Genomic DNA, 16,841 nt, shown 5'->3' with positions numbered 1-16,841 from the left:
GAGGTGAAACAGGAAGGGAATGCTTACGACAAGATAACCACGCAAGAAAACCAAAAAGCAGAGGCTTAGGGTGGGGCTCGGAGGTAGAGTGAGTGCCTAGCAGAGAGAACCTAAGCTGGGTCTATGACAGCAACCCTGCAACTGCGCACAGGTGTGGCCCATAGGCTCTGCCGGTTTCCTAACCAAGTCCATCAACCCCTCTACTTTTATTAACGGAACCACGCTTCAAAAAAAAAATAAAGTGTTACATTAAAAAGCTGTTTTAGCCTCCACAGCGGGTCAGGATGGCCACAGGGTACACGTGGCACCAGGAGATGTCACTGTGTGAGAATTCACCGACAGATCTCAAAAGGAGACTGACAGCTTCTCTCTCAATAAGAATACTAGAGTACCAGTGGCGATCACAAGCACGGGCACCTTTACACCATTCGCTAAAATGGTGCAATGGAAAGATAAACCAAGTGTCCGGTGTTAGAGCAGCCACACCAAGCCCAGACCGCTCACAACCCAGACTTCTGTGAGGAAACGTCTGAGACCAGCCATGAAAATAAGACAGAAGGTAAGAGGGTACACAATAAGGAGGCAGGAAGGTAAGTACAGCTCAAGGACTGGGACCTGGAGGGAAGCCGTGGGAACTTAAGAGGCTGGTCATGAATGCAGAAAGGAACACTATGAAGAGTGACTGTGTGCACGCACAACCACACAGAAGCAAGCCATGAGGAGAGAGCACACGTTTCCAGCTAGGGGGACAAACGGCCACCAATGTAACTAACCTAAACAAAGGCTGGAGAGGCGGTCATTTTGTCCTGAATTTGGTTAAGGGTTTTGTTTGCTTTGATGGAGTGGGGTTTTTGTTCTTGCTAGCTTAATTTATTTATGCAGAATTTGAGGAAATGGAATGAAATCTGTTTGTTAAAAAAAAAATTATAAAAGGGGAACTGACTTGAAAGATATAAGGAACAGAAAATGAGAATTAAGTCAGCCACAGCCAAAAGAACTTTAGTGTATGTAAGTTTTTAACTTTCTAGTCCAAAGAAAAGGAATGCTTGATGTTATGACAAGAGATCCATGTACTCATTCACGATAGTCTGAAGAGCTACCATTATGTTAGTCCCGGGGGATACAGTTAAGTCCCAAATGAAAAATTTTATTTTGAACTTACATTTTAAAAGTATAAATATTAAATGATTAATATATAAAGCTAAGTACCATACATAAAAACAGTAAAGGGACAGAATACAGTACACCATTTGAGACAGATAACCCAGGAGGGCTTCTCTGAGGAGGTGACCTTGGCGCTAAGAACAGACGGGGGACACACAGATATATGAATGTGTGAATGAGGTGAAAATACCTGCAAAGGTCCTGTGGTAATGGCACCTTTGGCAGGCCCGGGGAGCAGAAAGATGAACTGTGTGCTTCAGAAACATGAGGAAGGTTGGGGGACAGCACATGAACCCCAGACAAGGCGGTCTGTCTCTGTGACACTCAGGGCTTTAACTGACTGTGAGTGTCATGGAAGCCTCTCTGTCACCTGACACACCTGCTCACACACAGAGAAGAGTCTGTCGTGGGATAAGAGTGAGAAGAAACAGCCAGTGAGTAGGACAGCGCCGTGGTCCCTCGGTGGCACGGTGACCAGCAAAGTCAGAGTGAAGTGCAAGAGCAGCCGAGTTTGAAAAGTTCTGAACACAGAACCTCGGGGTCCATGGAATGGTTATGAGAGGAGGAAACGTCAAAGATGGACTAAAGGGCTTTCGTTTGCTTTTAAAAAACAACTTGATACAAAACCTTATTTTGGTTATCATCTGTATAACGTATCCTTTTTTCTTCATTTACCTTAAAATTGTGTGAAGCCTTTAGACACATTTTTAAATAGCGTAAAGTTGGACTTAGTTACTGTGCCCAACTTGAGAATATTTCTCTTGTCCGGACTGTTTAGCCCACTTATATTTTAGCTCCACCCAGCCTGGAGGAGCCTACTGGCAACTAACGGTGGCCAAGGGAGAGGCAATCACTTCCTTCAGTGGGGTAACCACTATAAGATGCACCATTAAATAAGCCCTGACACATCATTCAAGCAAGCTAACTAAACTCAGTGCACGCGCGTACAGAGACATACATACATACACACATGCATGCACGCACACACGCACACAGGCCCAAAGACATCTATATTTTGGTGATTTCTTCATCTACCTGTCTCTGTCAATCTTAATTTTTGAAGACACTGTCAAATGCTACTCCTCCCCAACACTACTGTGACTTTCTCTCAGCACTTAGAAACAGGCCTTCATTTCTTTAACACGGGACTGGATTGATAGAGCCCTTATTATAATGATTACATTCCTCTTGGTACTAAGATGATCTGTGAATGTGATGTATCCCCATATTCACAATACATCCTTTCCAAAGAAAAGGACTAGGTCTTGGTCATCTAAAGAATACTCAATACAGTAAACTCATTTCACTGTCATAAATATTTACAATTTCTTATGTGGCAAGGACTGAGCCAAATGTTCAGGATGGGTCTGTGATTTACCATCTTCTCTCGGGAAACCTCAGTGTTTTCAACCATGAACATCAAAAGTTGTAAGTTATATCAGTAAGTAAGTGCAGTCTAAGCACAGATCCTAAGATTCTCCTCCAGTCATACAATTCTAGGCTCTTCTCTCCCTGACCAGATAAACAGCACAGTCATGCCCGAGCATCATATAATGACTATTTCATTTCTAAAGTTTAATCATTTTTATGACCATGAGTGGCTGCATACATGTATGTGTACCACATGTATGCCTGGTGATGGTAGAAGCCAAAACAGGGCATCAGATGCCCTGGAACTAGAGTTTCAGATGGTTGTGAGCTGCCACACAGGTGTTGGGAACTGGGTCCAATGCAAGAGCAGCTGGTGCTCCTAACCACTGGGCATCTCTAGCCCACCACTTCTGAATTTTTGTTTAAATTTCTACCCAGAGTTCATGAGAGGTGAGTGCTGGGAATATTCTAGAACAGACTCAGTGAGTGAACCAAGCGTCTCCACAGAAAGAACTGACACACCCAGGAGATGTAGTTTGCAGTATGACTGGTTTTTATACGGTGCCTAGACTGTCCTAACTGCCTGGAGGGACTCTACTGCAGACACTAAGAGGGACAGCAGTCATTCTGGGAGGTGGCAGCTGAACCGAGAACAAATAAACGTATGAGAAAGCCAGCAGACACTAATCTGAAAGAAGGACCATCACCGGGAGACTTCTCACGTAAATTAAAAGTAAATTGAAGTCTTAGATGTTACCCAATCTGATACACGTGGAAACTGCCCATAAAACTCCATGGCAAATTTGAACATTTTTTTGGAAAAAAAATTTTCTATTTTCAAAGTGACTTGTTTTAATTTATTCTAAATAAAAGTCTAATTTATAGCATAAACAACTATAAAAACAGAAAAACAGAAAGTCAAAAAAAATTTTAATCATCTTCATTTTTTTCCTTCCATTTATACTAATAGAAATTTAATAAACAGCCAAATTGTGGCTGTTGTGAAATACTGGTAGGACAAAAGAGAACAAAACCTTACCATGGGCCTGAAAACACCCTGAGAGAATAGGTTATGAAACACAGTCAGTTCTCACGCTGGGGGACTTAGCCAGCTCCTTTCTCTCCAGGCACTGTTACATAATCGTCTGAAGCTAGCTTTCTGTGCTTAGGTAAGAAGCAAGAAAAAACAAAACAAAACAAAACAAAAAACATTGTTTTCTCAGTTTGGAAAAAGGTCTGAAGCTCATGTGTTTTTAGATTGCAGTCTTTTTTTCGAGACAGGGTTTCTCTGTGTAGCTTTGCACCTTTCCTGGATCTCTCTCTGTAGACCAGGCTGGCCTCGAACTCACAGAGATCCTCCTGGCTGTGCCTCCCGAGTGCTGGGATTAAAGGCGTGCACCACCACCGCCCGGCTCGATTGCAGTCTTAGGTCATACTATTATAAATGTCTGTCACTGATACTAACATAAATATTGGTCTACCTTTGTGACGGAAATTCCATAGTCCTGGAGAGGCCTAACGGCTTCTTTTAGTTCTTCAAGAAACACAGAGTTACTTAGCGAACCTAAAACAAGAATGTTGAATGAATATTTGTGAATCTGCTCTTCTAAAAGATGAATATTTAAAATTAAAGGTAAAATCTGAACACACAAAAATTATGTGACTAGCCTTCAAAACAACAAGATTACATCCAGCCACATGTTTTCCTATTGTTTCTTTATTCTTATTTCTATTATCACAATACAGTTTTGTAAATTACCTTAAAAACTTCTTATTTAAAGCATATGATAAAAAAAAAATAAGTTCAAGCTGGGTGGTGGTGGCATATACCTTTAATCCCAGCACTTGGGAGGCAGAGTGAGTTCTCTGTGAGTTCGAGGCCAGCCTAGTCTACAGAATGTGTTCCAGGGCTAGACAAAAAAACCCTATCTCAAAAAACAAGCAAACAAACAAAAAAAGTTTAAATCTAATGTGGTATTATTCCTCCAAGTTTAACACTGTATACACAGTTCTTACACACACATACAAAACTTTCAAAATGACTTTAAAGTCCCAAATCACAATTCGAATTAAAGAATAACTAGAGATGTGAAGTCATTTTGGTAATTCCAATACGACTGCACTGTTACTGGCATAAAGACTTACATGACACCATCACAATTCTGTTCAATAGTCATGTTAATTAATACAGTATAATTAATGACACGCCCAAAGCAGAATACAGAATATTAAGCTAAACCATTGCTAAAAGCACATATCCAGTTTTTATAAAACAGTAAAAATAGCTACATGTAAAGAAAAAGAGTAAGAAAGTATTCTTCCAGAAATGACTACATGAACTCCAGATGAAGTGAGCGCATAAGTAAACCCATTTAATCCCCATACTAAACTCAGAAGGCAATCACCACTGCATCATAGCCGTTGAGGAAAGAGAACAGCTAAGGTGTTTGGATCCTTCCAAGCAGGCGAATCACTGAAGAAGTGTTACAGAGCACACTGTTACAACTGATAGAAGTTCCCGCTGAGCGCAGTGATGACAGGGAAATAAATATCACAAGAGCCACGCAAGAATTTTAAAAGATACTTACCAACTTGACAGAAATAAGCTAAAGAGGCTTTTCCTGGCTGCAGCATGCTGAAATATTGCTGAGGACTCAGTTCGGGGAGAGAGTCTTCAGTTGACTTGTAAAAACTGCACATCAAAACGATTGCGACCCCAGCTCCGTATACAGTGAAGCCAGAAGACATCGTGAGCTGTAGCCGGATGGATGCGCCAGGAGATGAGTCTGCTTTCTTCCCTGCTGTGTTCTACTGCCTGATGCGAAACCTGGCACAGAATAGGAGATCCGCAAAGTTCTGTTAGGTGAATTTGTTAAATGAAGGGAGCTAAAGACACCAGATGAATAGTTAAATCACTACATTACTTGATTTTGCTAGAACTTTCTTTCTAGTAAGAAACTCTGATGGGGAATGGTATATAAGGATACTGAATGGATAGTACTTTCATTTCATTTTATATTTTCACAGAGCTGGGGATTATGTAGTTTAAGGAAGTACTGTATCACTACGCCAGCTACATTCCCAGGCCTTTTGTGTTTGGTTTTTGAGACAAGGTTCTAGTTTGTAACCCGGCTTGCCTCAAACTCACAGCACCCGTTACTGCCTTTCGAGAGCTTGGATTACAGCCATTCAATACCATACTCAGCTTAATTTTCAATAGTTGCGAAAGAAATCTAGGATATCTACAAAATGCTTAAGTTTCACAGATATTTACTGCAGTAAGTTAAGCTGGCATTTTTGAACATTCTAAATTAATTTAAAATATTATCCAATCCTTTATTTTTTTTTAAATTTCCTGTGTTAGACAATGAACTCAAAGCCTTGTACAAGCTAGGCAAGCACTCTTCTGCTGATCTTTAGTCCTAGCCATCTACTCGGAAGTCAAGGTATCACTCAGCTGTCCAAGCTGACTTTGAACTTACAATCTTCCTGCCCCAGCCTCCTGAGCAGCTGGGAGTACAGGCCTATACCACCAAGCCTGACTCTGCTCATTTTTAAAATTGGACATTTTGTTTGACAGATTTACAGCTAATGTACAACAAATACTCCAGCAGCCACTAAACACCATTTGGCTGGGAAGGAGACATCACAAAGTCTGCTATGGGTTTACTACCTTTTAAATGTCTTGCAAGAGATCTACTCACATTATGCAAGAACATTCTCTCTGAACGTATGCCTCCTTTAATGCTTAAGACATCCTATTTCACACTGCTTATACACGGAAACGTTTCTCAACTGACGAGTGCAGTCGTCCTCTCTGAACCCGGTCTGGTCCAGCCAGCCTCCTGGCCTTCCTTGATGTACTCACTACTCTCCCCTTGTCCTGAAGTCACTCATGTCTGATGTTCTGCAGTTTTGTTTTGGTTTTTTCTTAAACAACTCCAAGAGTTCTTCTACTGATGATCTATACTGTCGAAGTTTAAAAAACAGCTTAGGCAAGCACTTTACCACAGAGCTACACTCCCAGCCTCTAGGGAAATTAAGATAATATAAAACTACCATATTTCCAAGGAGCAAAAGTACACTCACAGGTATAAGTGAGAATTTTCATCTTTTAATCTGAAGTAGGACCGCTATACTTCAAATACAAGATCATTACTTTAAAATAGGTAATGAAAACAGCAAAAATTATTTCTATATACTCCTAAGAGTAAGAGCAGAATTTTTCAGCAAAGAATGAGATGATAACTTTATGAAGAAATCCTAAATCACTGGCTACATGCTCCATTCATCCAAGATTATCAACAAGACATTTCTCCCTGGAGATCAGGTGCTGTTGAAAAAAAAAATGAGACTAATGATTCATGAATTACTTAATACTTCTGAAATTCATTAGAACATGTTACTATCACTGAACAGATTTGCCTTCAGTTTTTAATTCTGAGTTAAGTGTTAAAAAGCTCAAAGTAAAATGAGTGACAGCTGTATATAAAAATGTAACCTTAACAATACCTAATTAAAAGGTATCCTCAGCATTAAAATTAATTATACATTCTAGCCATTGTAAGCAACCTATTTCATGGCTGCTTTATATTAATGAGAACATTTTAAAATAGGTCAACCACTATTTTCTTTGTATTCTGGAGGAAACCGCATGTATTTCTGTGGCTAAAGGAATACCTATCGAGCATTCATTCCTATATGAAATAACAATAACCTACTTAAACTGCAAAGTATTAGGTTAAATTACAACTGGAAGATCAAGCATCAATTATTTCCTTGTCTTGAGGCTACAATTCAATTACTTTAGCCTAAATTAGACATTAGAGTTGGTACGTGTTTTCTCTCCCCCTAGACACGCTTTGCAGCTCTGAAGGTCTGACTGTACATCAAAGCAAACTTTGGATGCCTTTTATCTAACTGGACAGATGAGGTCACATGACTGTGCAATCAGTTAGGGACCAGAGAAAGGACTATATCAGTCATCCCCATCATTCCACCTTGGATAATATTTGACTATTTAAAAATTACGTAAAGCATAGAGTGTGTGGGGTCCACTAGTGGAATGGGTGGTTAGGAGACACAAAGGAAGTACAAAGGGTGAAAACAGGGACAGAAGGCTTAATATATTTCGAAACACCAACAGCCAAAGTTATTGAAAATAGTTGTCGATGTCAAGACACATAATTACCAATTGAGAGCAATTATCTCTACAGAAAAGAAAAGTGAGGCAAGGATAGATATCAAGGCAACTTCCGAAGCCCACAAAACCACTCTTTTTTTCCTTTTTTCCTTTTCTTAGCTTTTTCAGACATGGGCTTACCACGTAGCCTCGCTTGGCTTCATGGTGATCCTCTGGCCTCAGCCTCCAGAGTGCTGGGATTATAAGCAGGAGCTGTAATCATACCTGGCTCTCATCACTTCCTTAACTAAATCACCACATTTTTATTCTAAAAGTTATTATTTAGATGCTCCTCTTTCTTCAGATCTTAGAGTCTTTCACCTTTCTTTTTTTTTTTTTTGCATGTAAATAAACTTCCATGGCTTCTATTTTCTAATCTACCCCGTCCAGCTACAAAAGAATGGACAAACCCATTGTGAAAAATAAAAAGTATTTGCCCGGAGTCTTGCCCTCCTTACACAAAGATCTTTAAACTACAGGACAGAGAATGTGGGTGGAAAGACTATCAGCAATCATAGAGTGAAAACAAAGATATGGAGAATATTGAGTGATGGCCTCCTTCCCCAGTAACTAGAAAGGGTACTAAAAGCAGTGCTTGAGACTTCAAAACTCTCCACACCTACACAAATTGATGAGAACCATGGGAGAAATGTGACCTGGCTTCTTGGGTGCGGCAGACCCTAGATTCCTGCCTCTTCCCGGGTGTAAGGCAGGCTTCACTGAGCCTCCTCATTCCACCTCCGATGAAGTTGTTTATGACAACCATGTGATTTCACTGTGGGGAGGGGAGGTAAGAAAAAAAGGAATATCAGGCGACCATTTCAACAGCCAGCACATGGCAGGCAGACTTTATTTCCTTCTATCAAAGTCACCAGGAATGCTCAAAATGGTAGCTATCTTGTTCACGTGAACACAACACAGAGAAACCCTAGCTAGTGTGTCATGAGCTCAAGGAAGAAATCTTGTAAAACTTTAAGCCATCAAGATTTGAGGAGCTACTTCTGCATCATAAACTGATCTACGTCCATTGGCACACAAGCTAAAAAAAACGAGCAGCTTCCTAACAAAAACTCTCAAACACTGGCTAGGAGATCAAGCAGAGCTCAAAACTAGTCTGGGCCTCACAAGAAAAGGTTTATCAGACACTAACGGTCAATGAACGAGACACATCAAGTTGATAAAGTTGCGGCTACAGAAATCTGGAGACGAGACATACCTAAGAAACCTAAATGGGTGTGTGTGCCAAGATTCTTGCAGCTTATTTCAAGCACTCAGAGAAGGGGCTTGAAACCAGAATGTCCACACTGAATAGTAGCTGCTGTTGGTTACATGTGACAAAGTATGCAAGCACCAGCCAAGACAGGCAATATACAAACATAAATCATATGTAGACCCGCACTTTTCCATGCTCCAAGAAGCTTGCTGATCAAACCACTCAGCCTCAAAAAAAGGCCATATGCTGCAAAGCCACTTTGAGATGTGGCCAAGATAGGGATAAAACTCTCACAGTTTTCTCTCTCACACAGGACAAAGTCAGAGACCATGGAGAACGACGCTCTAGGGCGTGCAGAATGAGAACTGCTTGCTGCTGATCTGTAATGATCAGTGCTGTGTACGCAGGTTCTCTGAAGAAACTGCACCTGCATAAAGACCCTGCAGCGGGCTTGAGTAGAACTTCATGAAAGGCAGATCATTCTAAGAACCCACATCATCTTGCACTACCTCCTTTCCATCACCACTTACAATCCACCTTTGTAATCTGGCTTAACATCTTTAACGTTTGGAATGAAGACAGCCTCCACCAACCCTAAAACTAACGAGATAAAACATCTAAATGCTACCGAGTCCCCTGCCTCCTTATAGCTCACCTGATGGGCCTACCCTAATACCACTGAATAAAAACACTTGTGGCATTTTCCATTTTATCATTAATTGTATGTGCACGGGCATGATTGTATACACATGGGTGGTGACAATATCTGCTGCCTGGTAAACTACTGGCCCAGAATGTGGAGTACAATATAGATCTTAAACCCCTATGCAACATGCACTTGCTGAGTGGAGAACCGGGAAACAACACTGTTCTCAGGTAGAGCATAGGAAAGGGGGTACTTAGGAAAGGCTGGGTTTTGGAGGCTCCAGTAAATACCTGTCTGCAAGAACACTGAATCTGTGATGAGATGGTCACCCTGAGAACACAGGATTCCCTCTTAATCTTGCATCACTTTAACTGATTTGCTACCAAATACAAAAAAGGGGGGGCGGGTAACGAATTTCATGTAGTGGCCCAATATACAGTCGTTTCTCACTTATTTAACATGCTAATATAACGTTTATTTTTTTGTACCTCTGGGTCTCAAATGAAGACAGCACCACCCGCTCCTACACACAAGACTAACACAAGTGGAATATCACTCTAATTCTTCCATTCTGGACAATCGCCAAAGTGTTACTGTTTCACACACACACACACACACACACACACACCCCAAATTTTATGCCAAGGACACTTTTCCAAATTGCAGATTTCAAAGAACCACCTTCCCCTTGCAGAAGGCCTTCACATTCATCTAGTCCCAGTACCACCCGTGCTTAAGGGCCATTTCCCAAGAGATTACTTACAGTTTCAGCTCACGCTTTACTTTATTCACTCCCCTCGCCTCGTGCTTCCTCCTACTCATCCAGAAAAAGAAAATAATAATAATAATAATAAATCAATCACTCAAAACCAGGGTCCTTCGGCGCCCCAGAAACAGGTGTGCTGAATCAGAAGCGGGAGCTCCGCACGCAGCCTTGCTTAGAGGAACGCTGCCGGATGCGGACGTGCACGCAATCCTGCAGGCAGAATCTCGAGGCCCGCTGCCACCCACCTGTCGGAGACTGCTCGCAGGACCTGCGTGCAATGAACTGATCGGTCTCTGAGGACAGCACTTCCCGCCACCCAAGAGAAGGCGGAGCCAGAAGGCGGGGCAGCGGCTGGTTCCCAAGGCAGCCCGCAAACGACTACGCCTACCTGAAAGAGCTCGCCGCCCACGGACGCCCCTGCCTCCGCAAAATCATTCTCCTGGGGGGGGGGGGGGGACAACCCCCGAAGCTCCGCCTTCTCCTCGTGCTCCTTACGTAAGAGATCCTCCAACCAATGGAAGGATCGACCGGGCGGAGCGAGAGCAAGCCTAGGTGACAGAATCTGGAATCCTCCCGCCGGCGCGAGCTGGTCTTGCAGTTGCTGGGCCAATCAGCAGCGTGGGTGGGGAGAGGGGCGGGGAAAAAGAGGGAGGGCGGCAGGAGCCCAATCAGATCGGAGCATGCTGGAGTGACGGGTTCTGAGGCCCGTGGCCTTCCGAGTGCGGGGCCCAGAGGGCGTGCCCACCCGGGCCAATCGCCGGCAGCCCACAGTGCGGAGCGAGCGCCTCAAATGCTCGGCTCGCTCAGCTGATTGTCTCCAGCCGAGAGTTGTTTTCTGCCGCGGCGGAGCCGAGCCGCGGCAGGAGGAGCCGAGCCCCCCCGGGGGGAGGGGGAGGCGGGCCCGAGGGCAGCCGCGGCCAGCGCGCGGGGCTGCGAGTCCTGCAGGGCACGGCGCTGCCCGGGGGCCGCAGGCTGGGGCGGGCGGGAGGTCCGGGGAGGAGGGCGCTTGGGCTGCTTCCTTCCCGCGCTCCCTCGCCGCTGCTCGCGTCCCCCGATGAGGGTGTCAGTGCCGGGGCCGGCGGCCGCCGCGGTCCCCACGGCTGGCCGCGAACCCTCGACGCCCGGCGGGGGCGCCGTCGCGGCCTCGGGGACCGCGGTGCCCGGTTCGGTGCAGCTGGCGCTGAGCGTGCTGCACGCGCTGCTTTACGCAGCGCTCTTCGCCTTTGCCTACCTGCAGCTCTGGCGGCTGCTCCTGTACCGCGAGCGGCGGCTCAGCTACCAGAGCCTCTGCCTCTTCCTCTGTCTCGCGTGGGCAGCGCTCCGGACCACGCTCTTCTCGGCCGCCTTCTCCCTCAGCGGCTCGCTGCCCGTGCTGCGGCCGCCCTCTCGCCTCCACTTCTTCCCGCACTGGCTGCTCTACTGCTTCCCCTCCTGCCTCCAGTTCTCCACGCTCTGTCTCCTCAACCTCTACCTGGCAGAGGTAAGGCGGGAGGACCGGCGTGCGGGGGAGCGGGGCCGCCGGGATCCACTCCCGCCGACACCGACGGGGAGTGGGGGGCCGGGGCGGGGGGGGGGGAGATCTGGGGGGAAGGTGGTGGCGGGAGAGCAGCCTGGGGGACACTGAGGCACTCCGGTCTTTCCCTCTCCCTCAACTTAAGCCGCTGATGGACTCGGCGCCTGAGAGGGTTGGAGAAGTGTGAGAGAGTATGCGTGCCCCGACAACTTAAGACTGTGGGACACCCTTTGTTCAGTGTTCCAGACCTCCACGGTAAGGCGTTGGTGGCGACCACAGAGCGGCATCGTAAGAAGTCACAAGCTCCCGTAGCTCGGCCGGGGCTGGACCGGGTTGAGGGGAGGTTGGATGCTGAGGTAGCGGCAGCTCTGCCGGAGCTGGACCGCTGCCAGCCATTACGTCACCAGGCAGAGCTGCTCCTCCGCTATTGTTGCTGCGTTTCTTTTATTAGAAGCTTATATCCCCCCCACCCCCCACCCCCCACCCCCCACCCCGCACATACACACACCTCCTTAACTGTGGCTCGATACACCTTACACAAATTCTGATCGATCGCTTCCCTGGCGGGGTGAACGATCAATAGCCAATGCCGCGGGACAGTCGAAGGACCTCCATAAAGCCCTTAATGTTTGTCCCAGTCGCTGCTTGCTTTGGCGATTCAGCCGGTCTCTTACAGCAAAGCCCTTTGGTGGGAAGCTAATTAGAAGAAACAAGCTTAACCTATGCCTGTTGCAGACACAAACCACGGAACTGGGTTTTTTTGTTTTGTTTTGTTTTTCAACAACTTGCTTAATAGCCTGAGTCTAATCACACCCCCTTTCTCTTTTACGGGGAATTGCTGGTTGGATTGCATTGTTCTGCAGCGCTTAAGTATTTGACCCATTTCAGACAGGTTTGGGGTGTAAGGTTGTCAGTCATGTATATCAGTGGTATTTAAGCCTTCGTGTTTTCAGGCTTACCCCCTAAAAGTCTTCCTTTCCCTCAAAATAAAAGCTTAGGAGGGGAGGAAAAAGGTGACATCATACACTTAATACTGACTAATATAGTATTGGTCTATGCAGCTAATCCTCTCAAAGGCTTTTGGAGGTGATAACAGTCTCAAGGAAAAGTTACAAAAAAAAGGGCACTTTTGAATCAGATTAAGTATTTATATTTGCAACATAAACCAACTCTTTTCCTCCCTTAATAGGAAAACAATGCATCATTTTAAAATCACAGTTACAATTTCAGCTATTCACCATACTAAAAACAACTGTTAAGTAACAAAACCAAACTTTTATTCTCCATCCTTTGGAAGGCCACGCAATACTACAAAACCCCAACCCTTAAGAAGCATGAGTAAAAAGCAGATGTAATTATAAATCAAATAAACTTGCTATAATGATGTCATTTATTTGAAGATGGTTCTTATCATCCAGTTGCTTAAGCTATCATAACACTTATTTATAGATGAACTGATACTGAGATCTTCTTGACACCACTTCTAATAGAACATTAATAATTTCCCATCATTGAAACTTTACTTTAGCTTCAGATGTAGTTAACCTACCTGAAAATGACTAGAAGTCCATTTGTTAGGAGCATCAGATACCTTGTATGTCTGCCTCCCACCCTCCACATGTCTTGACGTAAATTATATATGTGGTTCATTGGGCCTTTCCAAGTGGCTAACCACCCTTTTCACTTGAGATGTAACACGTAAAGTACACAATTGTAAACATGCAACTAGATAAGAGTTTAGATATGGATACATCCAAGTTCCCACAAACCTGAGTTAGATACCTTGGATGTCTTAAGGCAATATTTCTCAACCTGTGGGTTAAGACCCCTTTGGGGTTCAAACTACCCTTTCACAGGAGTCACCTAAGACCATCAGAAAACATAGATACTTACATTATGATTCATAACAGTAGCAAAATTACAGTTACTAAGTAGCAGTGACAATAATTTTGTGGTTGGTGGTCACCACAACATGAGGAATAGCATTACAGGGTCACAGCATAAGGAAGGTTGAAAACCACTCCTTAGGGTTCGCTTGTATCTTCTACCAGCCAGTACCTCCCACTCAAAGGCAAATAAAGTGGCCAAAACATTACAGTAGGAAAAATATCAACTATATTTAAGTGCAAAATTCTAAAAACTGTACTTCTAGAACAAAGAAATACAGAGTATCTAGATAGAATTTTCATATTTTTTATCTTGATATTACAAGTAAGGAAACATTAAAGTCTGAAAGTCTTATTAAATGAATCATTTATAACCTGGCATGGTGGCCCATGTCCTTAATCCCAGCACTCAGGAGGCAGAGGCACGTGGATCTCCATGAGTTTGAGGCAAGCATGGTCTACAAAGCAAGTTCTAAGACAGCCAGGCTGTTACAACACAAAAGAAACCCTGTCACCAAAAAGAACAACAAAGTATCACTTGTTTCTGTAATACAATTTTTGAAGAAAAAAAAACCAAACTTCTCTAGAAAACATAATTTTCAAAATATTGTACTAAAGTTTTTTTGCTATTTGTCTGCCTTTTATAATAAAACTAAGAATTTTAGGACACACAATACTACTTAAATAAATTTTATCCTTTTTTTAAAACCTGCTTTAAAATATACAATTTAATTAGAATGTATTTCCCAATTCATTACCAAAAAAAAAAAAAAAAACCACCTCATAGATATCTGTACTTTGAAATCAGATATAGTGGTTCATACCTATAATCCTAGCACTCAGGAAGCTGAGGCAGAAAAATGCCCTGACTTTGAGGCCAGCCTAAACTACATAGTTCTAAGACACTATGGCTTATATAGCAAAAGATAAATATGTTAGTGCACAGTTGTAATCCTTGCACCTAGATGGCAGAGGGAGGAGGAGGTTCTCTATTTGCACATTGCAAGACCTTGCCTCAAAAATGAAGCAGTAAGATTGAATTTGTTTTTCTTGTGGGGTGTTTTTTGTTTTCTTTCTTTTTTTGTTGTTTTTCTTTGTTTTTTGTTTTGTTTTGAGGTAGGCTCTCTATGTACTCGAGGCTGGCCTTGAACTCTCCACCCTCCTGCTTCAGCCTTCCAAATGCTGGGAATTTTAGATGTGTACCACCATGCCCAGCTCTAAATTAAAATTTTTAAGTAACAATTCCAAGTAACTGGGAGTATGATTTCCATTGATCATTCTAAATTAATAAAGTTTCTGTCTGTGAGTTGTTTATTTCAGTGTTTTGTTTTCAGATAGGCTTGCTAATTGGCTCAGGCTAGCCTGGAATTTTCTGTGTAGCCCAAGATGGTATCAAACTTAAAATCCTCATGCCTCAGCTTCCAAAGTGATGGAATTATGGGCATGTACCACCCAGCTTTTGAATTCTTCATACCATAGCAGAGTCGTAGGGAAAGTTTGTTGACAAAAACGAAACTGTTATTTGATTTTTATGCCAAAGTATTGTCTTTACTGTCTCTCATATTAAATATTAATTCCATTTTCCTTTTCGTTTAAAATATTTGTTGTGTCCATTTCTGATGAATTAAAAACATTCCAACTTTGCATTATAAAGAACCATGGATCAGTCCTGAAAGTATGGCCCATCAGTTAAGAGCACTTGGTGCTCTTGCAGAATTCCATTCAGTTCCCAGCACCTGCTTAAGGTGGCTCACAACTGTGTAACTTCAGTTCCAGGAGTTCCAACACACCTGCACTCACAAGCATACACACACACACACACACACACACACACACACACACACACACAGATACATAGTTTAAAAATAGATCAGTATAAATATAGAAAACAACCATTACTACTTTTGAACACATTTTATGGCGAGTCTTCCAAAACACATGGTTTTTAAAAGTTAACTGCATAAACCACTCTTACATCTATCTGGTTTACACCTGAATGGAATTGAGCTAAAAGTAGTCCTTTCTGAAAGGATTGAGCCTTTCATCTTCTCATAGATAACCTCCCAGAAATAGAGTTTTGGAAGAAGAAAACTATAGTAACCTCAAAGCAGATAATGAACTTTTCCGGCAAGATCAGCAGAGCATGACATTTATCAGACGAGATTTTGTACTCCTATGTTTTCACTAGTGAAGATTTAAGTCTTTAAGTAGATTATCTTATGATTCTATCCTCCATCAGGATGTATAAAGAGACAACATGATAGTTAGTATACAACCTTTGAAACGCTATGGTGCATACCAAATAAATGAGTTCATCTTTGAGGCCCATCTTTACATTTTTCCCTTCCAGTTTTTGTAATATAAATACTAGTTGCTTAATCGGTATAAAATGCAATGAATTCTGATGCCAAAAGAGCTAAAGTATTACATTTAAAATTCTAACTTTTACATTCATGAATGTTATTTATTGCCTCGTCAAGGTAAATGCACTATTTACCTGTCTGTAGTCTTTATTTTGTGCTTAAAGATTATAGAAGTAATGAATGCATAGATTATCTTGGTTTAAGTAAAGATTAATTATAATTACTACTGGTAAAATATTACTAACAAAGCTACTTTAAGATATAGTAACTGAAAAGTCTACAAAATAAATGTCTCACATCTCAAGTTACTATTCAATAGAAATGGTTTAGTTCAGTGTTTGACTTCTATCTGCAAGAAATATAAACTGCTTTTTTCTGAACCTACTCAAGTGTCTTTAACCCACTAACTTGATCCTACTTTTTCTATGACTGTGAGCCTATATATATTCTAGATGCATAATATATCACAGAAGGCAGTATCCAAGTGGTTTACAATTAATGGATTTAATATTTTCAAAGCATTTTGCAACATGATTACTATGAGAATATAATGATCACCAAAACAGGTTATGTGCATACAGGTGCCCATTGGCTCCCCTGGAACTTGAGTTCCAGGCCATTGCTAGCTACCTGATGTGGGTGCTAGGACCTAAACCGGGATCCTCTGAAAGAGCAACAAGTGCTTAACTGTTGAGCCATCTCTCCACAGCCCTATAAAATATAACAGTTAAAAAAAA

The 16,841-nt window shown here is 42.7% G+C and overlaps 2 protein-coding genes across 4 annotated transcripts in view; one reads left to right on the top strand and one right to left on the bottom strand.

Moving 5' to 3' along the window:
* Txndc16 (thioredoxin domain containing 16) overlaps nucleotides 1-10,785 on the bottom strand; it is an 80,261-nt gene extending 69,476 nt beyond the window's left edge. Inside the window, exons 1-4 of one of the 3 annotated variants that reach the window (XM_059273782.1) lie at nucleotides 10,731-10,785; nucleotides 10,340-10,390; nucleotides 5,124-5,362; nucleotides 4,017-4,099 (exon numbers count right to left, since the gene is read on the bottom strand). In XM_059273782.1, the coding sequence (XP_059129765.1) occupies nucleotides 4,017-4,099; nucleotides 5,124-5,283 (243 nt within the window). In that variant the 5' untranslated portion in view covers nucleotides 5,284-5,362; nucleotides 10,340-10,390; nucleotides 10,731-10,785. The other 2 variants (XM_059273781.1, XM_059273780.1) reach the window with 2 other exon arrangements.
* A 611-nt stretch (nucleotides 10,786-11,396) lies between these two features.
* The window catches only part of Gpr137c (G protein-coupled receptor 137C), a 73,777-nt gene continuing 68,332 nt past the window's right edge, over nucleotides 11,397-16,841 (top strand). Inside the window, exon 1 of the mRNA XM_059273779.1 lies at nucleotides 11,397-11,822. Within this exon, the coding sequence (XP_059129762.1) occupies nucleotides 11,397-11,822 (426 nt within the window). The remainder of the gene's footprint in view (nucleotides 11,823-16,841) is intronic.

Source organism: Peromyscus eremicus, chromosome 9 (genome assembly GCF_949786415.1).
Source record: "Peromyscus eremicus chromosome 9, PerEre_H2_v1, whole genome shotgun sequence".
Taxonomy (NCBI): domain Eukaryota; kingdom Metazoa; phylum Chordata; class Mammalia; order Rodentia; family Cricetidae; genus Peromyscus; species Peromyscus eremicus.
This window is presented reverse-complemented; position numbering and strand designations above follow the sequence as displayed.